A 22,309-nucleotide genomic window follows, 5' to 3' on the forward strand; every position below is an offset into this window, starting at 1 on the left:
GCTTATCATAACGCTCCAAAGTTTGGCCCCAGAACTCTCACCTCAAGATAACTGAATGAAAATGGGTTCTAGGTTACCCACAAGTCCCCGCTAAACTTGAGAAGGCTTGGTCCCTGTCATTGTTTTGTTCCAACGACTTGGGCGACTTGGGGGACCTGGTCGTCAGCCGCGCATCTTGGGCGATCAAAGCAACCGGAGTGGTCCGAAGTGGAGTTAAAACTTGTTTAACTTTATGGTAATGAGCTCTGACGCGGTTCGGCGGCAACCAATCGGAATGTTGACGTGCTTCGATGAAGCGGGCCCCAGAGAACAAGCCATGTAACTTTGGTTCCTACAGCACACTTGTTCTGACAATGGATATCGAGAAGTTGATTACTTGCGTTCACGCCCACTCAGTCCTTTATAATGTGTCGCTGTTCGGTTACAGAGACCAAAATAAAAAAAATGAGGCTTGGGACCGCGTCGTGGAGGTAGTTGGTTGGTCTGGTGAGTTTTAAAGTGTGTAATGTTAGTAATAGAGGAGAGAATTTCAGCATGCAAGTCTTCCTTGCTTGGTTTGAATGGGATGACATACGTTTTCTGTTTTCATTGACCAAACATAACTTTATGTAGGCCAACTATGAGCTTTTTGACTGGACAACAGCAAGCAGCAACTGTGCTGCTTTCAAGCCAGTAGTCCGCTTTGCAGCTCCTTTAAATTGACAAGCACGATTGAACGTTCAACGGTTCACGTGATGAGCAACAAGAGCGAGCAGTCGTGCTTCTTGGGCGTCCGCAACAGGCTTTGCCTCTTTGGAAGCTTCTGGTGTAAACGCACAGTTAGTCTACACACAGCAGATAATTAGTAATAGTAACTGTAAAATAACTCTCATAGTTTATATACTTCAATAGAATTATCGAATTCCTGAAATTCAATTACGACTTTGGTTTTGGTGCCACCCTAAGGTTTTCAGTGACCCCATCTGGCCACCCTTGTGAAAATTTCTAGGGGCACCCCTGTGGACAGTAAAGCATTTATGACTAGATATTGATTCCAGTTTATGATAAATGAACACAGGCTGTAGACGCATATGTATTTCTACTGTATGTGTTGTTCTCATCCACTGTGTAAACAAAAAAAGCCCCAATGACATTTTCAGTGTTTTTATATTGTGGGAAATAATTATTGATCTTCTGCCTTTTATGAAAGAACTCAATCAATATACACAGCTTGAAGATTTTGGCTCATAGGTACAAAAAACATTTTATTATCATATTAAAATCTTGAAAAACTCAAATGATACAGGTCATTCTCTTACAGTATGTACAAAGACTCACAGGATTTGATGTGAATGGTGGGTTTATGCTTCCCTTTCAGTCCCTGGGCAACACTTCTGCACATCTGAGTCATTTTTATTCCGCCATATTTGGCTATTGGAGCTATATTTAATGCCAGGGAAGCTGAATTTAAAAAGTATCTTGAAAGGATTTGAAGTAGACCGTTTCAACTGGAGCCTGGCTTTATGCAGTGACTGGTCTGGGTCCACTGGGCTCGCTAACAGAGCCTCCGTGCTTGCGTCCGGAATATTCTCCAATAAACGAACCGTCCTCATTGAATTCTCCCCCGCCGTCAGCGTAGTCAACCAGGCTGTCTCTGCTGACGCTGTCCCCCAGCGTGCCATCACCAGTCAGGGAACACAAGCTACTGCCCTTCAGTGGCTTCTCTTCGCTGTCACTGCCATCAACAACAACAGAGAGGGATAGTCAGGGTCAGTGGTGCAGTGCATATGTTCAGAGGCAACACTGATGGTACTAAGAGGCTGACACAGAAGCACACATACACAACAGGCCTCATGCAGGAACCTATGCAAACACATTATCTTGTATTTTTGTTGTTTGTATCCTTTATTTGTTCTTATTGTGTTAGTATCCTTTGATTTCTGGGATTCACCAATGTTTTCTATTTGCGCTTCTCTTAGGTTTTTTAGTTGAGAGCTCTCTAAGGCCGAAGATATACTTGCTGTTTAAACACACATTTGTGTAGACAACTGGCTGCGTCATGAGTTTGAATTGCTTACGTACTACAAATGTTGCTGGAGGATTCCATGGAGGGCAATCCAGGGAAAGAGTTTGCATGATGTAAACAATATATATGGCGACACTAGTGACCCCTGGCAACACCCAAGGAGGTTACTTTATTCTTAATTGTGAAATGACGGCAGAAAAAGAGACAGTGGCGCCACTGTAGACAGTATGTAAGGCCCCTAAATCAAGCTTGCCGTGACAATGGCGATTATGTTTTTCACACTATCCCTGCCACTCACTTGCATACTACATCTCAGCCTTGATGTCTGAGGATGTGTACAACCAACACTCGGAACAGAAGCAGTATACACAAGGCAGCCATTATGCACAAGCAACACGTAGCTACAAGCAAGCACATCTCCGGCCTTACCAAGACAAGAGAACGACATCTTGTTTAAACAGTCCCTAAATTGTTAGCCCAATGAAAGGAACCATACGTTTTAAATTTAAGGAAAACTACTGCCGATGTTCCTTTTCTTACAGCCTTGTGTTGGTGGCATCTCTGCAATTCTTGGGCATGTGCCACAGAGAATTTGCACAAGGCACAACACTTGCCCCTATATAGTATTTAGGGGGCGTTACCGGCTACGCCCCTCCAATTTATGATCAAGTGGGATTCATCATTCAGCACATCTAAGTAAAAGCAGATTTAGATGGTGAAGAACATTCGGTGCATCTGGAGCTGACTTGTCTTATTTTTCTCTTAACATAAAATAGGAGAAAGTTAAGAGAATGTGGCTGCATGAGGCTCAGTATCACATATAACCACACATACACAGAAACACCAGCACACAGAACCTTCACAGCTCATGTAGACTATTACAGTAAATGCTTGGATGAACTATCACACACACACACACACACACACACACACACACATGCCTAGACACAAAGCGAGTTCTTATGGTTTCAATACATCACTACGGGTGGTAGGCAGGAATGGATGCAGAGGCTGCACAGCAGGAAAGGGAGCACAAGGGAGGCGGGGAGGGCTTGCTACAATCACTTCACTAATTGCTAATTGCCAAGGCTTCAGGACCAAAGGCAATTTCAAATCTCTTTAGAACCAGCGATGGAAATTGCCAGAGTGCAGTGAGAAAGAAGACGAGTGGGAGGTGTGTGTATGTGTATATGTGTGTGTGTTTGGGGGAAGGTAGGGGGCTGAGATTGAGAAAAGGAGAAGGGGGGTGGGGCATATGCAATCCCAGACAAACAGCCTGTCATTCCTGGTATTCCCGAGAGGCCCACACGCGGACCGAGGAGATTAGATGCCAATTTGAGGCTGGGCAAGTGGCCAACTCACAGGTGTCTCACTACAAGACGCAGGGTCACCTCAAAACACTGAGGATATTTTTCCTCCCTGTCCTCCTTTCTAATTCCCTAAACCGTCCATGTTTGGTAACACCTCTCTCGCTCTCCCTCCTTTGGTTTAGTATTCATAACACAGAGTGTCTGTGTTCAGAGACGACGCTCAGGTGGCTGGTATATGATAGTGCCATTTGAGGCGTACTGTAGTTGACACCTGTGTCAAATACAAGCTCGGCATTTTGAGCAGCATTTTAGAGCAGAGACACGGTTCAAACTAAGATTACAAATCAGGTCTCCTTCACGGGGATTTTTAATAACCAATCTTATCTATCCTATTTCATGAGGCCGTTTACCATGCAAGCCACACAAGGTCCGCATTTCAACTCTTATCAAACCTTCTTTCTCTGATGACTCTAGAGCGCTGAAGATAAGTGGCTGTTATCTAAGAGCAGTGGAATGCCATAGCTGCCGCAGCCCGCCCACAGTGACTTTGAATACAGTGATAAAATGGGGCTGAGGGCTTTTGAACCCCAGCTCTCATTCAGGACCTTGGTCGGGATCCAGCTCAGCCTCAGCTGTTGCTGTGAAAAGGCTTTCCTTCAGCCTCACAAACAGGTGAGAGATGGAGGCACATCACCACGCAGAAGGTAATTAAATTTGTCTTGCCATTGACCCATGCTGACTTGGTTTGGGGGCAGCACAGAAACGTCAGGTGGTAGCAGGATTTTTTTCCCCCCACTCACACACCTGAAGCTGCATTTATTTAGTTCAAAAGTGTCTGGAGGAAACCTTTGCCGCATCTGCTGCCATCTCCTTAATTGCATATTACAGTGAAGACGAGCGCTAAGGTGAGAAAAAAGAAGCACAGGTAAAAAATAAATAAAAATACAATAGCAGATAAAGTATCTGTGGGAAATATCGCATCACACTGTTAGCTGACAGTCGACTCCGGCTATGACACCTGCTGTTCTTGCGGTGGACAGAGGGGCAAGGCAGCAGAGGGCTGTCTCCAAAGAGAAATCATCTGAAGCATAATTACCACTTGTCAGCTCCCCAGACACGTGGCATACCAGTGGGTGGTCTATTGCCGTCAGAGATTCAAAGGGCACAAGAGAGCCCTGAATCCAGCTCTAAAGCCAGGAAAACAACATCATAGTAAGGCTAAGGGCACTCTGGGGGGACAACAGTCAGAACAGCCTCATGAAACCGACCATGAGAGGCATTTTAATCAGGTAGTTGAAGCCAAACATCTGCATCAACTCACAAACTCATATTAGGAGAGCTTCTTCTGCCTGTAAACAAGGTATCAGAGCTAAAATCGATGGTATGATATTTACTGATTAGGACAACATAATTTTGTACTTTCCAGGGTCTTCCATCAGCAGGGGTGAAATCTTCAGTCAGACATTAGGGGGGAACCAACAAAATCCAGTTGGAACAATAAAAAATAAAATAATTGTCATCCATCGATACAGGTTGAAGCTTATGTGTGTAATTACACTCAATCGAGTGGAGGCTGCATTCTCTCTAATGAGCACTGTGGCTTTCTGAACACAAAAGCAACAAAGAAAGATAAAACAGTCAGGTGATAGTGCTGAACTGTGTAGCTGTGAACTGACCATGGTAACCATTATGTTGGTGGTCAAAACACACACACACACACACACACACACACACACACAGTGTGTGCTGTCTGTGGTGCACAGTCCTGACCATTCTGTGTCCTGTGTTTTACTGAACATCCAACATGCAGCTGCTGGTTAAAGAGTTAATACTTAAAATGCACAGAAATACTTATTGTTTTGTTTTAAGAAACATGCCTGTATACAGACTGTGTGTGCATATTTGGATACTTGAGTGCAACTCACGCTGCACAGCCCTGTCTAACCCCAAGTAGCCAAACTAAGCCTGAGAGATTTTACTGTTTTCAGCAACTGACAAAAATAAGAAGGCTTAATAAAAAAAAATAATTAAAAAAACATTTTTGGGCTGCACTGATCACTGACCATACAGCTGATCAACCAGAGCAGATTTTATGTGAGCTTTTCACACAGCACCAAAGTGTCTTTAAACTTCTACAGACTACCTTGTTTAAGTTTCAGTTATAGTCAGACTTTAAATGGAATTATTTATAAATACAAAGACACAATTCTCGGTCTCGCTCCTATCATCCAGCGACTCTGTGCTGAGCTTTCGCTATTATTACCAGGGGCGAATTTAGTGATCTGAGGGTCTGGGGCCCCAGACAAAGTGCCTTGCTTTATTTTCATCCTTGGGTGAAACATTCCCAAACCCAAATGTTGGTAGTTTTTTTTCTTCATTAAAACTATTAATAGCACACAGCAAAAGTTAAAGTCCTGCAGTCAGGAGAGGTATTATTAGCAGAATGTAGCTAAATGTACTTAAAGTCTGTTCAAGGTGGAGCTTCTAATCCTTATTTAATGCTGGACAGTTTAATAAATAATAATGCATCATATTTTAATTGTTATATTTTTTGAGAAATCTGATACTTAAACATAACCAGTAACATTTATCTGTAATTAAAGGTAATTGTGGCGGTACAATGTTTTCCTCTGAAGTACAAATATATAGTTTCTTTCCTTTGAGGGAGCTTTGGGGGCCTTTTATAAGTTATTTTAGAGGAGAATAAAATAGAATAGTAACAACATAGCTGGGGGCCAAATGGTGAAGTCCAATCCCGATTATAATGATTATTCTTTTATATTGTCATACAGGGTCCACCCAGTTATTATGCTGTTTTTTACACCCAAAATCTAACAAATCAAAACTTGTGCTTTAGATGTCAAAACACAGGACATTTTTCTGGGGAAAAAAAAACTCAGAATCCCCCGCCAATTATGTTTTGTTTTTTTTTCAAGTTTGTTCCCCCATTTCAAACAATATATATATATATATATATAGTTGGGTTGGTCCTTCCCAGTGTCTAATTGAAAATTTCACCCTTGACTGCCAGTATATGTAAGTATTGCCAGAACCTCAATACAAAAATAAAAATTAAGTAAAACACAGTTTGCTCACCAAGATAATTGTTGAGATCTAAGAAATAATAATAATTCACCCAGTATGTGACCTGTAAAACCAGAGAGGAGAAGAGCCTGGACCTGCTGTATGCTAATGTAAAGGATGCATACACCTCCACGTCCCTTCCCCCTCTGGGTAGATCAGATCACAACTTGGTGCTTCTCACCCCCTGCTATGTGCCTCTAGTGAAGAGGCTGCCTGTGACCACAAAGACAGTGAGGACATGGTCAGAGGACTGCTATGAGGCACTGCAGGGCTGTTTTGAGGTGACTGACTGGAATGTACTCTGTGAGCCACATGGAGAGGACATTGATGGGCTTACTGAGTGCATTACAGACTACATTAATTTCTGTGTGGACGGCATTGTCCCAGCAAGGACTGTGCGGTGTTACCCAAATAACAAGCCTTGGGTAACAAAGGACATCAAAGCCATACTCAACCTGAAGAAGAGGGCTTTCAGAGGTGGCAACAGGGAGGAGCTGAGGGACATTCAGAGGGAGCTGAGTGCAAAGATCAATGAGGCTAAGGACGGCTACAGGAGGAAGCTGGAGAGGAAACTCCAGCTGAATAACATGAGCGAGGTCTGGAGTGGTATGAGGACCATCACCGGTTACAGACCAACTAGCAGTGGAGCTGATGGTAGTGTGGCTAGGGCCAATGAGTTAAATCTGTTCTTCAATAGGTTTGACACTGCTGCCCTGGCCCCTGTTGGCTCTCCTGCTGACTGTCTCCAGCCACCACCACTTCTGACCCCCCCTCCTCCTCCTGATAGCACCTCATCCAACTTGGTGAGCCCCTCACACCCATCCCCCACTCCTCACACCTCCTCTGGCTCCCATGCTACCTGCCCTCCTCTCACTTTGGACTCCAACTCTCCCCCTCCTCAACCTGCACTCTTTACACCTCTACATGTTAGGAGACAGCTGAGCAAACTCCCCGCCGGTAAGGCTGCAGGCCCTGATGGTGTCAGCCCACGGGTTCTCAGAGCCTGCGCCGAACAGCTCTGTGGAGTGCTTCATCGTGTCTTCAAAATGAGCCTGAGCCTCCAGAGGGTCCCTGTGATATGGAAGACGTCCTGCCTCGTTCCAGTGCCAAAGATGCCGCAACCCAGCGGTCTCTCGGACTACCGACCAGTGGCACTGACGTCACATATCATGAAGACCCTGGAGAGACTTGTCCTGGAGCAGCTCAGGCCTATGGTCAGGCCGCACCTGGATCCCCTCCAGTTCGCCTACCAGCCCCGGATTGGAGTTGAGGATGCCCTCATTTACCTGCTGAACCGCATCTACGCCCACCTGGACAAGCCGGGGAGCACTGTGAGGGTCACGTTCTTTGACTTCTCCAGTGCTTTCAATACCATCAGGCCTGCTCTACTGGGTGACAAGCTGACGGCGATGCTGGTGAATCCCCCCCTTGTGTCCTGGATTGTGGATTACCTCACTGGCCGACCACAGTACGTGCGCTTGCGGCACTGTGTGTCAGACACAGTGGTCAGCAATACCGGGGCTCCACAAGGTACTGTCCTCTCTCCTTTCCTCTTCACCCTTTACACCACGGACTTCAGCTACCAGACAGAGTCTTGTCATCTTCAGAAGTTTTCTGATGACTCTGCTATAGTTGGATGTATCAGCAAGGGTGAGGAGGCTGAATACAGGGCTGTGGTGAATAACTTTGTCTCATGGTGTGAGCTGAACCACCTGCAGCTCAACACAACAAAGACAAAAGAGCTGGTGGTGGATCTGAGGAGAACGAGGACACCAGTGACCCCAGTTTCCATCCTGGGGCATAACGTGGACATTGTAGAACACTACAAGTACCTGGGTGTGTTCATAGACAATAAACTGGACTGGACTAAGAACACTGAAGTCCTTTACAAGAAGGGACAGAGCCGCCTCTATTTTCTGAGGAGGCTCCGCTCCTTTAACATCTGCCGGACTATGCTGAGGATGTTTTATGAGTCTGTGGTGGCCAGTGCTATTCTGTTTGCTGTGGTGTGCTGGGGCAGCAGACTGAGAGTAGCCGATGCCAACAGACTCAACAAGCTGATCAGAAAGGCCAGTGACGTTGTGGGGGTGGAGCTGGACCCTTTGACAGCAGTGTCAGACAGGAGGATGCTGTCAAAGGTGCGGGCGATACTTCAGCATGGCTCTCACCCTCTCCACAACGCTCTGGTCGAACAGAGGAGCACCTTCAGCCAGAGACTGATTGCTCCTAAATGCACCACTGAGCGCCACAGGAAGTCATTCTTACCTGTGGCCATTAAACTGTACAACTCCTCCCTCTGATGATCGGACTCATTTGGCTATTTATAAAACAAATCACACAATATAATTACTCATTCTTATTTCATTTATAATGCTACAACCATTTCATTGTATATTGTATATATTTCAGATTGTCTACTTTACTGTTTTTATTATTTATTTTACTTTATTGTCTACTGTAATATTTTATTTATGTTAATGTCTACTTTAATATTCTATTTTATTCTATTTTATTCTAATGTCTACTTTAATATTTTATTTTATTTTATTTTATTTTAATGTCTACTTTAATATTTATTTTACTTATTTCATTGTCTATTTTAGTATTTTATTTATATCTTTATCTTTATCTCTTGTTTCCATTCATGCTGTATTTCTATTTCTACTTTGCACGGAGCATTTGAACAAAAACAATTTCCCCCCGGGGATTAATAACATCAACTTAATTTTTGAGTGCAAAGAAATAGGCTGAAGTCAATTTGAAGGTACAGTGTACCTCCATGTCTGCCCCGACTCATATGTGCCCACGACTGTTTACAATGCTTCAAATGTTGCTGAAAAGAAACTGCATATAAAACACAGATGCCTCACACACATCTTCAACCCGGCAGCACAGAAGATCTATACAACACCGGAGTTTCAAGGTGACTTAAGATTAGTGTTAATAACTCAGTATCTGATCAATTGTCTCCCCTTCAGTTCTGAGATATGGTGCTGAATATTGAGCAGAAAGGTGTTTTTACAGAACATTATGGTGTCAAATTGAAGTTGACCTTTGAGCTTTTGGATGTAAAATGTCACCACTTCATCATTTTATCCTGTTAGACAATTGTGTAAAATTTTGTCATCACTAATGTGAGAATTCTTGAGTTATGGCCAGAAAATGTGTTTTGTGAAGTCACAGTGACCTTGACCTTTGACCACCAAATTATAATCAGTTTATACTTGAGTCCAAGTGAACGTTTGTGCCAAATTTGAAGAAATTTACTTAAGGTGTTGTTGAGATATCATGTTCACGAGAATGAGACAGATGTAAGGTCACAGTGACCTTTGACCACCAAATTATAATCAGTTTATACTTGAGTCCAAGTGAAAGTTTGTGCCAAATTTGAAGAAATTCCCTCAAGGTGTTAAGATATCATGTTCTCGAGAATGAGACAGACAGACAGACAGACAAACAATCCGAAAACATAATGCCTCCAGCCACAGAGGCATAAAAAGCCAATAAGGCAAGCAACATAAGCAGTGAAATGATTTGAACAAATCCCAGTCTTAGCCAAACTGATTTGGAAGTGAAAACATAAGCGAATAGTAAAATAATTACCCAAACTACCGATTAAAAACATCCATTGCTGTTTGCAGACAGAATTCCTGCAATTTCAGCGGAACATAGTCACTATATTGCGCGCGCACACACACACACACACACACACACACACACACACATTTCCAGTGCAATTGGGGATCATTACCAACACTATTGGTGCTCCCACTTTCGGTTTTACCTCCAAATTAAGTAGTTTGGATAAGCCGGCTGAACTGCTGGCTTGTTTACAATGTGCTTGTGTTTCTTGCCCTGTTGGACTTTGCTGTGACAGCGTCTGTGTATTGCAAAATTTAAGTGCCAGCAATTACATTGGTGAGCAAAATGTCACCCTATCTAAGAGAAATGACAGCAAAAGCTTCCCAAAAAAATTGCTGCTATTTGTATCCAAATGCTCACACACGACACATGAAACAGTAAGTATTTCTCTGCAATTTCAGTATTTACAGTTCTACAATTTAACAAGCAGGTGCACAGTGGATAGCAAGGACCTTGTGCAACAAACAACACGCACTCCGTGTGTGCATTTTGACCAACAACATAATGATAACCCAGTCAGCTCACAGCGACACAGTTCAGTGATACATGAACTACAGGTTACTAAAGACGCGTGACAGAGCGAATGTCAGATCATCCTCCTGCCGATTACCGACCAGATGTGTTCATCAACAGCAGCAGTAACTGGTTTATATTTGACGTGTGTGTCAGTGATGCTGCGACAGTGTATTACCTGTGTGGTAGACCTGTGAGTGATGCGCAGCTGTCACGTTCACTGGTCGACACGTAAACCCACCTGCACATGGAGTATCTCCTTTTGTTTCTTTTTGGACAATCAGTGACTGCTGCCTCCAACGACCTAGTATATTTAAACACTAAAATGTATGAGCTTGAACATTGATGGATGACAGTTTTTAATTGGGCGGGGGGAATTTTTTCACCTCTTTCATACACTGTGTGAATATCCATTTTTGTTTAACCTCACAGAAAACAGTACTTAAAGTGTGTCTGAAAAGCCGCCTCAGCATCTGCCCAGCAATCATCGAGTCACTGGTATCGATCAACGACGCTATTCACCCACACAAACAGTCAGTTGGAGCTATGGGACAGTAAAAACTTACTTATTACATCTTTAAGGTGTAAGATCTATAAACAGGGATGTGGACAATGCATTCCTTCCTGTTTAACAGAATTATAGTCTTGGCAAGAATCATAGGAAGGCAATTGGCAGCGACCACACAGTTGTGAGTAATCATGTTCTGAATAATATGATGACGAACGGAATCAAAGCGGACAGAAGAGGCTATTTTAGGTGATTTCTTTTGCGTGTGCACAAACAAACACGCCATTGTCACACAGTTGCTGCAGTGCTGTCAAGCAAAATAGGATTCAGCCGATTTCCCTAAACTGTCACCGTAGCAGCTAAACAATGCAAACAATGGAAATTCAACAGCTATTATAAAGTACAACAGCTGTCTGCTTCGGGCTTAAAGGCTCAGTTTTTCCCGCCCATTTGCCATGCTTAGTCTGTGCCTGTTTCACTGAGTGTAAGATATTTACCATCAGCAATTACTCTACATCTAGAGTCAACCTACATGTCTGCACTGGAAGCTTCTATAGCAATTAAAAGTGTGGCCTGTATTGAAGATATTACACACCATAACCTCTAATTCATGAGGTGACTCAGGAGGGTGTAAAGGTAAATCTGCATCTGTCAAAACACCAGGTACGCAGAGGCTCTACAGCAACAGAGCAGCATCTCATGTTGCCCTAACATCCAGGCTCCTTAAACACATTTCTACATTACAAGTGCTTCAACATAACCTTAATAGGTTCAGCAGGCAGCTGATAGAAGTGCTTAAATAATTAAGAGCATTACAGCTGTTGTCTGAGAAATGTTTTGCAAAGTGTGGTCACGCTACCACCAATCTTTTTTGCTCTGTCCTGTCATTCACTTCAAGTAAAACCAATGCAACTGCTAAATTTAGTTACATGTTTTCTGTTTCGGTGAGAGCTCTAGCACTCCAGGAAACATGACGTGGACAACTAAGTTAGTAGCTTACTTACTTACTTGTGTTACTTGCAAACTAATTATCGAACTATCTAAACTTGCATGGCAAAGTTCACCTTTGGTCAGTTTTTGTTTTGTACAGTATCACCATATTGGATGATTTTTTTTGTCTCGTATTATGTATTCTAAACATCACACATTCTACTATCAGATATCTGAAAATGCTAAGAGCCAGAGAAAATCATTTTCACTGCTTTCAAGAACCTGACAGGAGAGTGTATGTGTGTGTGTGTGTGTGTGTGTGTGTGTAGTTTATGTATCTACCCAAACAGATCTGTACATTCTGCTTTCATGGAAGTAGTTCATGTTGTACTTTTATCAACATACGCGAGCTGTGTATTTAATTAGCTATATTTCTATCTGATATCATGTTTTTGACACATGCATACAGCACCATGCATTGATTTGCTTTTTTGTGTTTCCTTTTGCATCTGAAGGTAATGTAAGTCGTGTCTTGTATGCCTGTGTGTCATATATATATATAGATATATATAGATATATATATATATATAGATATATACATATACACATATATAAATTTATATATTTGTACGTGTTCAACCTGTTATACCTGTTCCTTAACACAAAAAGCAAATCCACACCAGGTGCCACTCCTGTCAGCTAACAACAGGAAACTGAGGCTACAGTTCACACAGGCTCACCAACACTGGACAATAGAAGATTGGAAAAACATTGCCTGATCTGATGAGTCTCGATTTCTGCTGCAACATTCAGATGGTAGGGTCAGAATTTGGTGTCAACAACATGAAAGCATGGATCCATCCTGCCTTGTATCAACAGTTCAGGCTGCTGCTGGTGGTGTAATGGTGTGGGGGATATTTTCTTGGCACACTTTGGGTCTCTTAGCACCAACTGAGCATGTTTTAAACACCACAGCCTGCCTGAGTATTGTTGCTGACCGTGTCCATCCCTTTATGACCACAGTGTGCCCATCTTCTGATGGCTACTTCCAGCAGGATAACGCACCATGTCACAAAGCTCAAATCATCTCAAACTGGTTTCTTGAACATGACAATNCAATCCAATAGAGCACCTTTGGGATGTGGTGGAACGGGAGACTCACATCATGGATGTGCAGCTATCATGTCAATATGGACCAAAATTTCTGAGGAATGTTTCCAGCACCTTGTTGAATCTATGCCACCAAGAAAATAAGGCCGTTCTGAAGGCAAAAGAAGGTCCAACCCTAATATATACCCTAATTTCCCTAATTTTAGTCAGAGGAGATAAAAGATGAGAGCGAAACCCTAACGCCGAAAAAGTTAGCTCGCAAGTACGAAAATCTGATATCATATATACATGCAGATGCACACAGTAACACACAAAATAAGCTACTGATGTCTATGGGAGCAAGCTGATTCACACACTTAAATCAAAATCTGACAACAACATAAAAGCAACTAAAGGGGAGCACAGCACAGGTTTTGTTGCCCACTACTCTTAACTACATCGTGTGATTACCTAGCCCAATAAATGACGAGAACAATGGCTTCTAGGCTGATCCTCGTAAAGCTCATGAATGCATGGTTTGCTTTTGGGATGGGAGAGAAAAACATTACTGTGACACATGACAAATGAGCTTCTCAGTTGGAAAACATTTAACATATGGTTGTTAGATTAATATTGCTACAGCGCAATGCATTTCCAGGAGATAAAAAGAGTGTCATTTCCTCAGCACACTTTGGCACTGCGGCTCTCCTCTGCAGAGCAGAAGCAAGGCTCACCTGTATTCACAGAAGGTGTCATCATTCATTCCTTGTGACTCCAAATCAGGGTGGAGGTCCTCCTTCTCTTTCACTGCAGGGGGGCAGAACAGACATTTCAGCACCACTATGAAAAGCAGCGCCTTCATCCATACATGTTAATACATATTACATATATCATTTGTAATGTTTTAAATTAATAAAGATTTGTCTTTAACATTTTCAAAAGGGACACCACTCAAACAGCAGATCCAGCTTTTGTTGATTTTAGTCAGCCTCAGTGATTTTCTGTCAGACAGTTTGTTGAAACTAAAGCAACAGCAAAACATTCATGCTCAGCAGGTGAACAAGAATAAGTGATCTGAACTTTTACATCACTTGAGTGTATATAAAAGTTGAATTTCAAAATCTGAACTGAAAGGCTTTTGAGAGAAACTAAATATGACCGTGTAAACATTCTATCAAGTCTGCACACTTAAAGCCTCTCTCCTGTTTGTTTGCCCAAAGTGCTACACGGCAGCTCTTTGTGTAAATATGCTTTAAAAAATACCAGTTGCTTTCAAGAGAGACAAAAGAGGGGTTTCATGAAAAGAGCTAGATGGGCAAAGGGGGAATCCAAAGGAGCTGATGAAATATTCAGTGCTTCATGTCAAAAGCTACTGCAGGCAAAGAGGTGGAGTGGTGGAGAGAAGACGAGAAAGCAGGTTGAGAGGAAAGAAAGTGTGAGCGAGGAGACACTTTGCAGGTAGGCGCTACTGTGAGACTGAATTTGGCTCTGATACAAGACAGCACAAAGGCGCAGGAAGGTCTGCACAGGTGAGGGGTTGGGAGTTGTGGAACAAAGCCAGCTGGTCCTCTCGTCTGGCCTGACAAGGTATGTAATCAGAGGTACCGAGCAGAACTAACAGGGCCACACAAATTATTCCACAATGCAGTAAACCTACGGTTGCTGGAAAGATCTCGTGGAGGGTTCATTTGGGGTTAATAATATTGGGCTTGGCAGAGTTAGCATGCATAGTTGTCCAACATGCATGCATAATTCATTTCCGAAAGGGGGGGAGGGGGAGTCAGGGTTGAGGCCCGTTGCACATTTTCGTTCTTTCGGGAGGTCAACCAAAATTATATCAAAAGTCAAATCAAAGTGTCGTCCTATTAAACAGGTGATGTTTAAAGATTATTTTAGATAATTAAACTACTAATAACAAAGTCAGACTTACATATATCTCCTACATGTACATTTCATGAGTTGAATTTTGGTTCACTTCCTGAAGCGAGACGACAAAGGGACCCAACCCCGGTCAAAGACTAACTGACCTTTTTCCATGGCGAACATGTCTCGTCGCTGGGTCGGCGGTGGCGTACCTGCATACTTGCCACCTTTGTTTCTCCTGACAAAGCAGGCCATGAGCACGACAAGTGTGAGGAGAGCCACAGCACACATGGTCCCAATGAACCAGCCCTGGGTGGAAAAGTCACTCCGCTGACCTACCGCACCTGGGAACAAAAGCAGCAGGGGGGGGGGGGGACACAAGAGCTCAATAATCTGCTTAACACAGTGGTCTATTTGAGGATGACAGTCCCCTCAAGCGCTCCTCATACAACTTTATCTTTGACTGAAAACGGAAAAACATGATGGATTCTAGTTGGAGAGGATGTTCTCACGTCGTATTTGACTCACATTCCCTTCAGCTATAGCACTCTATCTCCTCTGAAAGAATATTAGATAGGAAAAAAGCAAATGAAAGATGGAAGGAAAATAAATAAACACATTCACCACAGCCCACATCTATTCGTCAATGATATGCTTGTACTGTTATGGCAGGTTAGAGCTCAAATCACTACGTTCTATTGACTACGACACCTTTCTCTCCTCTCACCTTTGACTCTTGTCTGGATAACGTCTTCAAAAATGCTAGCGTTATCGAGCAGCCTCTTGGCCATGAGGCGCACGGTGTACACCGTCCCAGGTTTGAGCCCATCAATTACGTGGAAACTTTGAGAAGCGTTTACAGCCTCTGAAATCCGCCAGTTACCATCACCTACACAGCCAAGCACAAGAAGTGCACAAGCAGCAAGTCTGTATTAGCATTCATGCAATCGAAAGAAAAAAGAAGATAGGATGAGCTGTTGCCAGGCAATTAACATTTCTTGAACTATTAAATATATTTGTTGTACTAAATATAACTTGAAATGCATCAAGTTGAGGCAATCATGGAAATGATGGAAGTACAGTAGCCATGCAGACGCTAGGCTTATAATATATTTTTAGATGTTTATATAAAACATTCCCACTTGCACATACACACGATGCCACCTAAAAATTCCTATCAATGTTTAGCAAGGCGGGGACAGGAAAAGTAGCTTACGGTTATTCATATAAGCCACATAAAGCTCCAAGTCCTGCTGCTCCTCTCTGGCAGTCCAGCTGATTTTGGCAAAGGTGTCACTCACATAAGAGCTTATGTTCAACAGGGCTGGAACTGATAAAGAGAGAAGAAATAGGGGGGAGGAAAATAAGGAGGAAAGGAAAACACAGACAGGCACAGAGAAAAGGAGAAAGGAGGCAGGCAAAGAGGATTAGCAGAGGCAAATAGGTTTCCCCCCGCAGCTTGAGAACAGTGCAGCTAGCAGAAACCCTTCAAGACGACAGTTCAAAAGGCAACACTGGGGCCCAGACTTAATTGAGTGGAGCTGGATTTTGGCTCATAAAGGGTAGATATAGAGATCGTGGGCGGGAGTGACATCTAGTCTTCACTCCGTCTAGCAAAGCAAAGCTGGCATTTCCTGACACCCCCCCCACCATGAGCGAATATCAGAATAGATTGAAACGACTCTATGTCTCCAATGCCATTGTTAGCTGAAAGTTGAAGGTACATCAAGATGAGATCACAGGGATCTCATTGGCTGTACATGTGTCAGTGTGAGCTATATACCTAAAGGAGGATGAGTAGAATTGCCTGGGATAGAGCTGGGAAAGGAGAGAGAGCAGTTGTGGCCTGAAATGAAAGAGAAGCCTCAGATGTTAGAATTCTGCTGCAATGCTGTCGGGTCTAATACTCTATATCGTGCAACAAGCGAGCTCTATAGACTACATGAAGGCAGGATTGTTAGAGCAACCGGGGAAACTGGATTAATGGAAGTATCTGCGCAAGTACAAGTGATAGTAAACACAGTGTAACTGCAGTGAGGCCTACATAACAAATGGCAAAGTCAAACTGAAATTGTCACATTATGACAAAGAGACGTCTGCCTGACAGTCAGCAATTACCTGAGCTATATCTGTACAAAGGACAAACATTGACTGAAGCTACGGCCAGCTACTCGCTACGCCAACACACCTACAACCTTGTCTATCTCTACCACTACTTCTAGGTTAGCAAAGTGCTGCGGCTGCAGGCAGTGATACATACTGCTCTGAACAAGGGCCACAGCTGGAGTCGGGGACAAATCTTCAGAGGGATAAAAAGAAAATGAAATACAGCAGAAGATTACAGATATATGGAAAGCCAGCTTTAAGGTTTATAGAGCCAGCACAAACACACACACGCACACACACATGTATATCCATACACACACAAATATGCGGTCGGTGCATCTTCACAAATACAGTCACACGCAGGTAGATGCCTGCATCAGTGATCTGTTTGTTAGTGGTGTTTTGGATTTGGTGACTGGTGGACAGCTTCTCCACCAGAGGGCACTGTGGAGGAGAAAGATCATATACTGTCCTCCCACTTAGTGTGCTGACTCAGTAGAAACTGAGTATGTAGTGAGTATTAAATGACAAATTCAGTGTACATCTAACATGTTGGTTGCTTGTTTGTCACGATGATGGACAATAATATCCCACAATGCAATGCAAAAAAAAAAAAAAAGGGAAGCTTCCTACTAATTATTCCAGGAATATATTGATGGAAAAAATCTTTGCTAAACCCGCAACAACTGATTTCTTTTTTTAACCACTTGGGGGCAGCTACTGTGTCTGTTTCTCATTTGGTGTTGAGCAGGTAGTGTACAGTAAGTTTTTTGTAGAGCATTTCCATTGAAAACAGCTGCCTGCTTTGGGTGGAAGTTGTGCTTGGAGAGCATGAGGAAAGTTGCGGGCTGGACCAGAGACCTGCATCAGGTCGGGTACCCAGTGGGTGGCCAGCCAAAACGATGATTTGCAGCTGATATTTTGTCTTAACTTTATTTCTGGGTGAAAAAAATAGAACCTGTGGGTCAGATCATGAATGTGAATGATAAATACATTAAAACAAAATGAGAACAATAATAATTTAATTTATTGTTTCAACGTTTTAATCTTCTGACTGCTGACTTCATGAGTCGGCTTTGACTGCGCATGAGAGCCGCTTCAATCCGGTGTGCTGTTAACAGACACACTAGCTGTGGAGATGCAATGCACTGTATTATGAGAATAAGCAAAAAATACACATTTAAACTGTATTACTTGAATGACCTTTGTTTTAAACTATAATATCTATAATTTTTGAATTAATTTCTTGCATACTGAATGCCAAATAGTACATTAAGATTCACAGATGTGTTCAAATGTGTAGTTTATAGCAATGTGCATAAAAACACGATTTGTATACAGCAGCTAGTAGCTACCAACTGTACGAAATGATCACGATACTTAAGTCACGATACAATATTAGTGCGATTTTCAAGGTGTTGCAATATGGTGAGTATTGCAATAAAATATACTGCGATATAGTGCAATTTATTACCTTTTTTCAACTGCAAGAAGAGTCCCCAAAGGAAAACTTTGTCAACATCAGTCTTATCTTATACGTTTTCAGTCTGTTCATCTCATTTCAGCCATTTTTATTGCAGCAAAATGTATCTAGTGAACTGGAAAAGCAACTCATTATATTATTCTAGTAAGCTACCAAAGGTAATATTATTAATTTATATAATAAAAAAACAAATAATATTTGGCATCTGTGTGATAATAATGGTATTGCCACAAAAAAATATCATGATATTATTTTTTAGCATACTTAAGTATTTGTACTTGAACACATGGTGCCAAGTAAATACTGTTTGGATCAGATTAACCTGAATTTAAAGACTGAATATTTAACTACTATTTTTAATTTTAGTTTTGGATTAGCTTATAGGAGATTTGTCACATAGTTAAATATTTCTAGTTTTCACTCTGTTGTCATTCTCCAGAGGTACATTGATTTTACATGGACTGAATTTTCAATCACAGGAATAATTATTTTATTACCTGTGACTCACCGACACATCATAAAATTTGCATGTTGCTGCCTGTATTATTTCTCACATTGTCGAGTGTGAACCTGAACATATATATTAAAAATGACACTGCCTGTTCTGCTCCGACTGCTGAATCCCGAACTGACTGCAGCTCAGACGATGCCAGCTCTTGATGATCATGTTTCTAACTAAACTTTTTCAAACGCTGAGTTCAAGCCATTGGCAAATATGTCGGCGATAACAACTTGGGTGTTCAAATGCTAGGGAGCAAATAATTTAATCTCTGGAGGAGCTGGTTATTTTTGTATGACTTAAGAGGTATATGCTCTTCTGTGCTTTTTGTCATGTTTGCAGTCCGCTTTATCTCTGCTGCTTTGTTATCTCATGAGACCTGATGGAGAAAAATAGATATTTTTTCTTCCTCTTTCTGCCACACTCTATGGCTATTAGCTGTTCTCTCTCAGTTTCTCTGCTCCTCTTCCTCGCAGATGCTTCACCCCATCCGTCTCTGTGTTGTTGTTTTTTCCTTTTCGTCTCTCACTTCAGCCACTCTCTTTTCATTACAAGCCTTTTCAAACAAAGGCACACATCTGCTGATACCTCTATGGCTGTTTTTTTATTCTGATATGTCAGTCTGTTTGTCCAGGCGATTTTTAAGCTAGCCGACTGTTTATCCTGACTAAATGGGGATAAGCATTAAAAGCTCATTCAGTCACAAAGGTGAAATCTAAAAGGAGCACTTCATAGCCTGGGCTCACTAACTCGCATGCATTAATTCTTTTCACTGTCACTCCATCACTCCCCATCAACAACTCTAAATCCATGGTGCCCCTGCTCGGTGCTATTGGCATCCATAAATCTGCTCTGCTGCATTGTGACTAACATGCCCCGAGGACAGCGCTCCAAAACAGAACCATTTTATCTCCCCGCCGAGCCTCTACTCAACCATATTTACAAACAATGCATCTAATGGCTCTCAGGCTGGACATTCACCTACAAGATGCAGAGCCTCTCAAAGGAAATATAAAAGCCAGAGAGGAATGAATAACATTTATTAAAACATTCAGAGATAGTGGAAACATATTTTCTCATGCGTTCACACCGAGTAATGGAGGGAGGAGTTTACTAGGAACTTTGAACTGTTGGGAAAATTCTAGCACTCACTTTTTTATCGTGTACCATCAGGGCTGAAATTAAACACCTGCCAAATCCTGCTACACTGAATGGTGGCAGGTAATGTTGTCAATATACTAGCCAGATTGGCTGAATTAAGTGTTAAATTAAGTGTTAACAGTGAGCTAAACTAAAATAGACAGAAGCTGCATGGCTTTGCTTTATGTAAGATACAAATTAAAGCCACCATCTGTGTGGAGTTTGAACACTTTTGGCTTTGACACCCCCTAGTGGTGGAATTTATATGCTGGAGGAAACAGGTACAGTAGACTGCACCAGGTCTTACCAGGATTGTCTTTTTTTTCTGGCAGTAACGGAACAAATAAAAGAATTATTGAAATAATGCTATAATCACATATTAGATTGAATCAATAAGTGTTTTAACAAAGAAGGATTTGTATGTATTGGCTCAAAACTGGCAACTTTTCACCATTCAGGAAAGGATCAGAGATGCTACAGCAGAGGTTTTGTTCCCCGAACTTATAAGCTCATTAATCCACTCAGTGAGACCGACCCTGTGGGTGAAATGGCTGACACCCTGAACAACAACTTGATGAACACTCTAGGTCATTAAAGGCTTATGTGACAGAACATGGCCATGATTTATCAACTCTATTCGAATGCAAAAGAGATCACGTCGAGCCACTGACAGGAAATGCTGAAAAGTCGGAGGTCTGTGTTTAATTTATTAAGAGCTCGTAACTACTTATAATAAAGCTGCGTGCAGTGAGAGCCTATTTTTTCTGAGATAATCAGAGAAAACAGTGGCATCTCCAGCAGTATTTTGTTCTCTGAGAGAGATTGGCTGTTAAAACTTGTCCCAACCTCTGACATTCAGACTTTTCAGACTTTGCTGCAGTAAGAGAGAAATTTGCTAAGTAGTTAAAAAATATAGTTGCCATTAAAGTTGGAACTGCAGCGAAATATGACAATCTCTGTATATTATGAGCCATGAGTATATTATGGGACTATTTTCTGCCTCAAAGCTGTTTAAGTTTGAGAGTAAATTGTCAATGTGTTGTCTTGATTCAGCTACAACAAGATTATTTCCTTAAAATCATAAAAATGTTTCATGAGAAACAGAGAGAGTTTTGGTGCTGTTGTTAGTCCCAAAAAATGAACAACAAGTTTCTCATTAGTTACAGGCCTAAACCTCTCTCTTAAAAGCAACTTTAAAAGTTCTATTCAACAGATTTCTAAACTGGATAAGTTCCAGTCAGACTTCAGGACAAACCAAAACACAGCAGTCGATATGGATCTAAATGCTGACACAATGCCTGACACAATTGGTCAAAACACTGGCATTTCCATCAGAGATATTTTTCTGATTTGTTTTGTGCATCACTGGCAGGAAATTTTATGTCTTGACAGCTTTTTTTTTGTTTTGTTTTGGGGTTTTTTGTCCAGGAACTGACACTTCTTTTGTTGCAGCACTGAGAAGCTGCTTTGATCTCGAGCACGATATTCTCACTTTCCATGACTCTGTTAGTCGACGTCTTCAGGGTGTGTAATGTTAATTTTCACAGCTATGCAGATGACACATGATTATTTCAGAGAGCCAGGTTAACAAAATGCCTTAATCTCACTCTCATCCTGTCAAATAATAGATTAATATTATCTCTCTAAGGCTCAAAGAAAAAACAAAAAATCCTACTATAGCCCCCGAGGCTAAAGAGATGCACTGTCCAAGAATCTTGGATCTCTGGTTCCCCAGATCGACTCAGAAGTCATACTTTAAGCCTGTGTCTTTGAATGCGAACTAAGCTTTAAATCGCGCATCAGCAGAGTGGCCAAAATAGCATTCTTTCATCTAATCAAGTTAATGTATAAGCCGACATCTCAGACAATGTGAGAAACACTGCAGAGATGTACAGGCACTCCTAAGATAGCAAGATGCCACAAAGCTAATTCATGCTTTCATCTCAGGCAGACTATTGTAACTCTTCACTGGTCTTCTGTGAAAGGGTATTTAGGGGATAAAAATTATACACAATTCTGCTGCTAGACTTCAAAACAAAACTATAAAGGGGAAGCACAGCAGTCCAGTTTTAGATGGGCTACACTGGCTCCTGGTATCTTTTAGAAAATGTCTGAGAGAAAGTCCTTTAGCTTTTAT

At 41.9% G+C, this 22,309-nt stretch overlaps 1 protein-coding gene across 11 annotated transcripts in view; it reads right to left on the minus strand.

Annotated features, from left to right (window-relative positions):
• Window positions 1–1,229: 1,229 nt before the first annotated feature.
• Window positions 1,230–22,309, minus strand: part of LOC126403202 (neural cell adhesion molecule L1-like protein) — a 77,122-nt gene continuing 56,042 nt past the window's right edge. For 3 of the 11 annotated variants that reach the window (XM_050065725.1, XM_050065727.1, XM_050065726.1), the window contains 7 exons: window positions 17,205–17,243; window positions 16,728–16,790; window positions 16,161–16,274; window positions 15,672–15,833; window positions 15,109–15,288; window positions 13,816–13,888; window positions 1,230–1,714 (listed from right to left, as the gene is read on the minus strand). In XM_050065725.1, the coding sequence (XP_049921682.1) occupies window positions 1,501–1,714; window positions 13,816–13,888; window positions 15,109–15,288; window positions 15,672–15,833; window positions 16,161–16,274; window positions 16,728–16,790; window positions 17,205–17,243 (845 nt within the window). In that variant the 3' untranslated portion in view covers window positions 1,230–1,500. Of the gene's footprint in view, window positions 1,715–13,552; window positions 13,623–13,815; window positions 13,889–15,108; window positions 15,289–15,671; window positions 15,834–16,160; window positions 16,275–16,727; window positions 16,791–17,204; window positions 17,244–22,309 lie in introns of all 11 variants that reach the window. The other 8 variants (XM_050065728.1, XM_050065738.1, XM_050065729.1 and 5 more) reach the window with 6 other exon arrangements.

This window comes from Epinephelus moara, chromosome 16 (genome assembly GCF_006386435.1).
Source record: "Epinephelus moara isolate mb chromosome 16, YSFRI_EMoa_1.0, whole genome shotgun sequence".
Classification (NCBI taxonomy): domain Eukaryota; kingdom Metazoa; phylum Chordata; class Actinopteri; order Perciformes; family Serranidae; genus Epinephelus; species Epinephelus moara.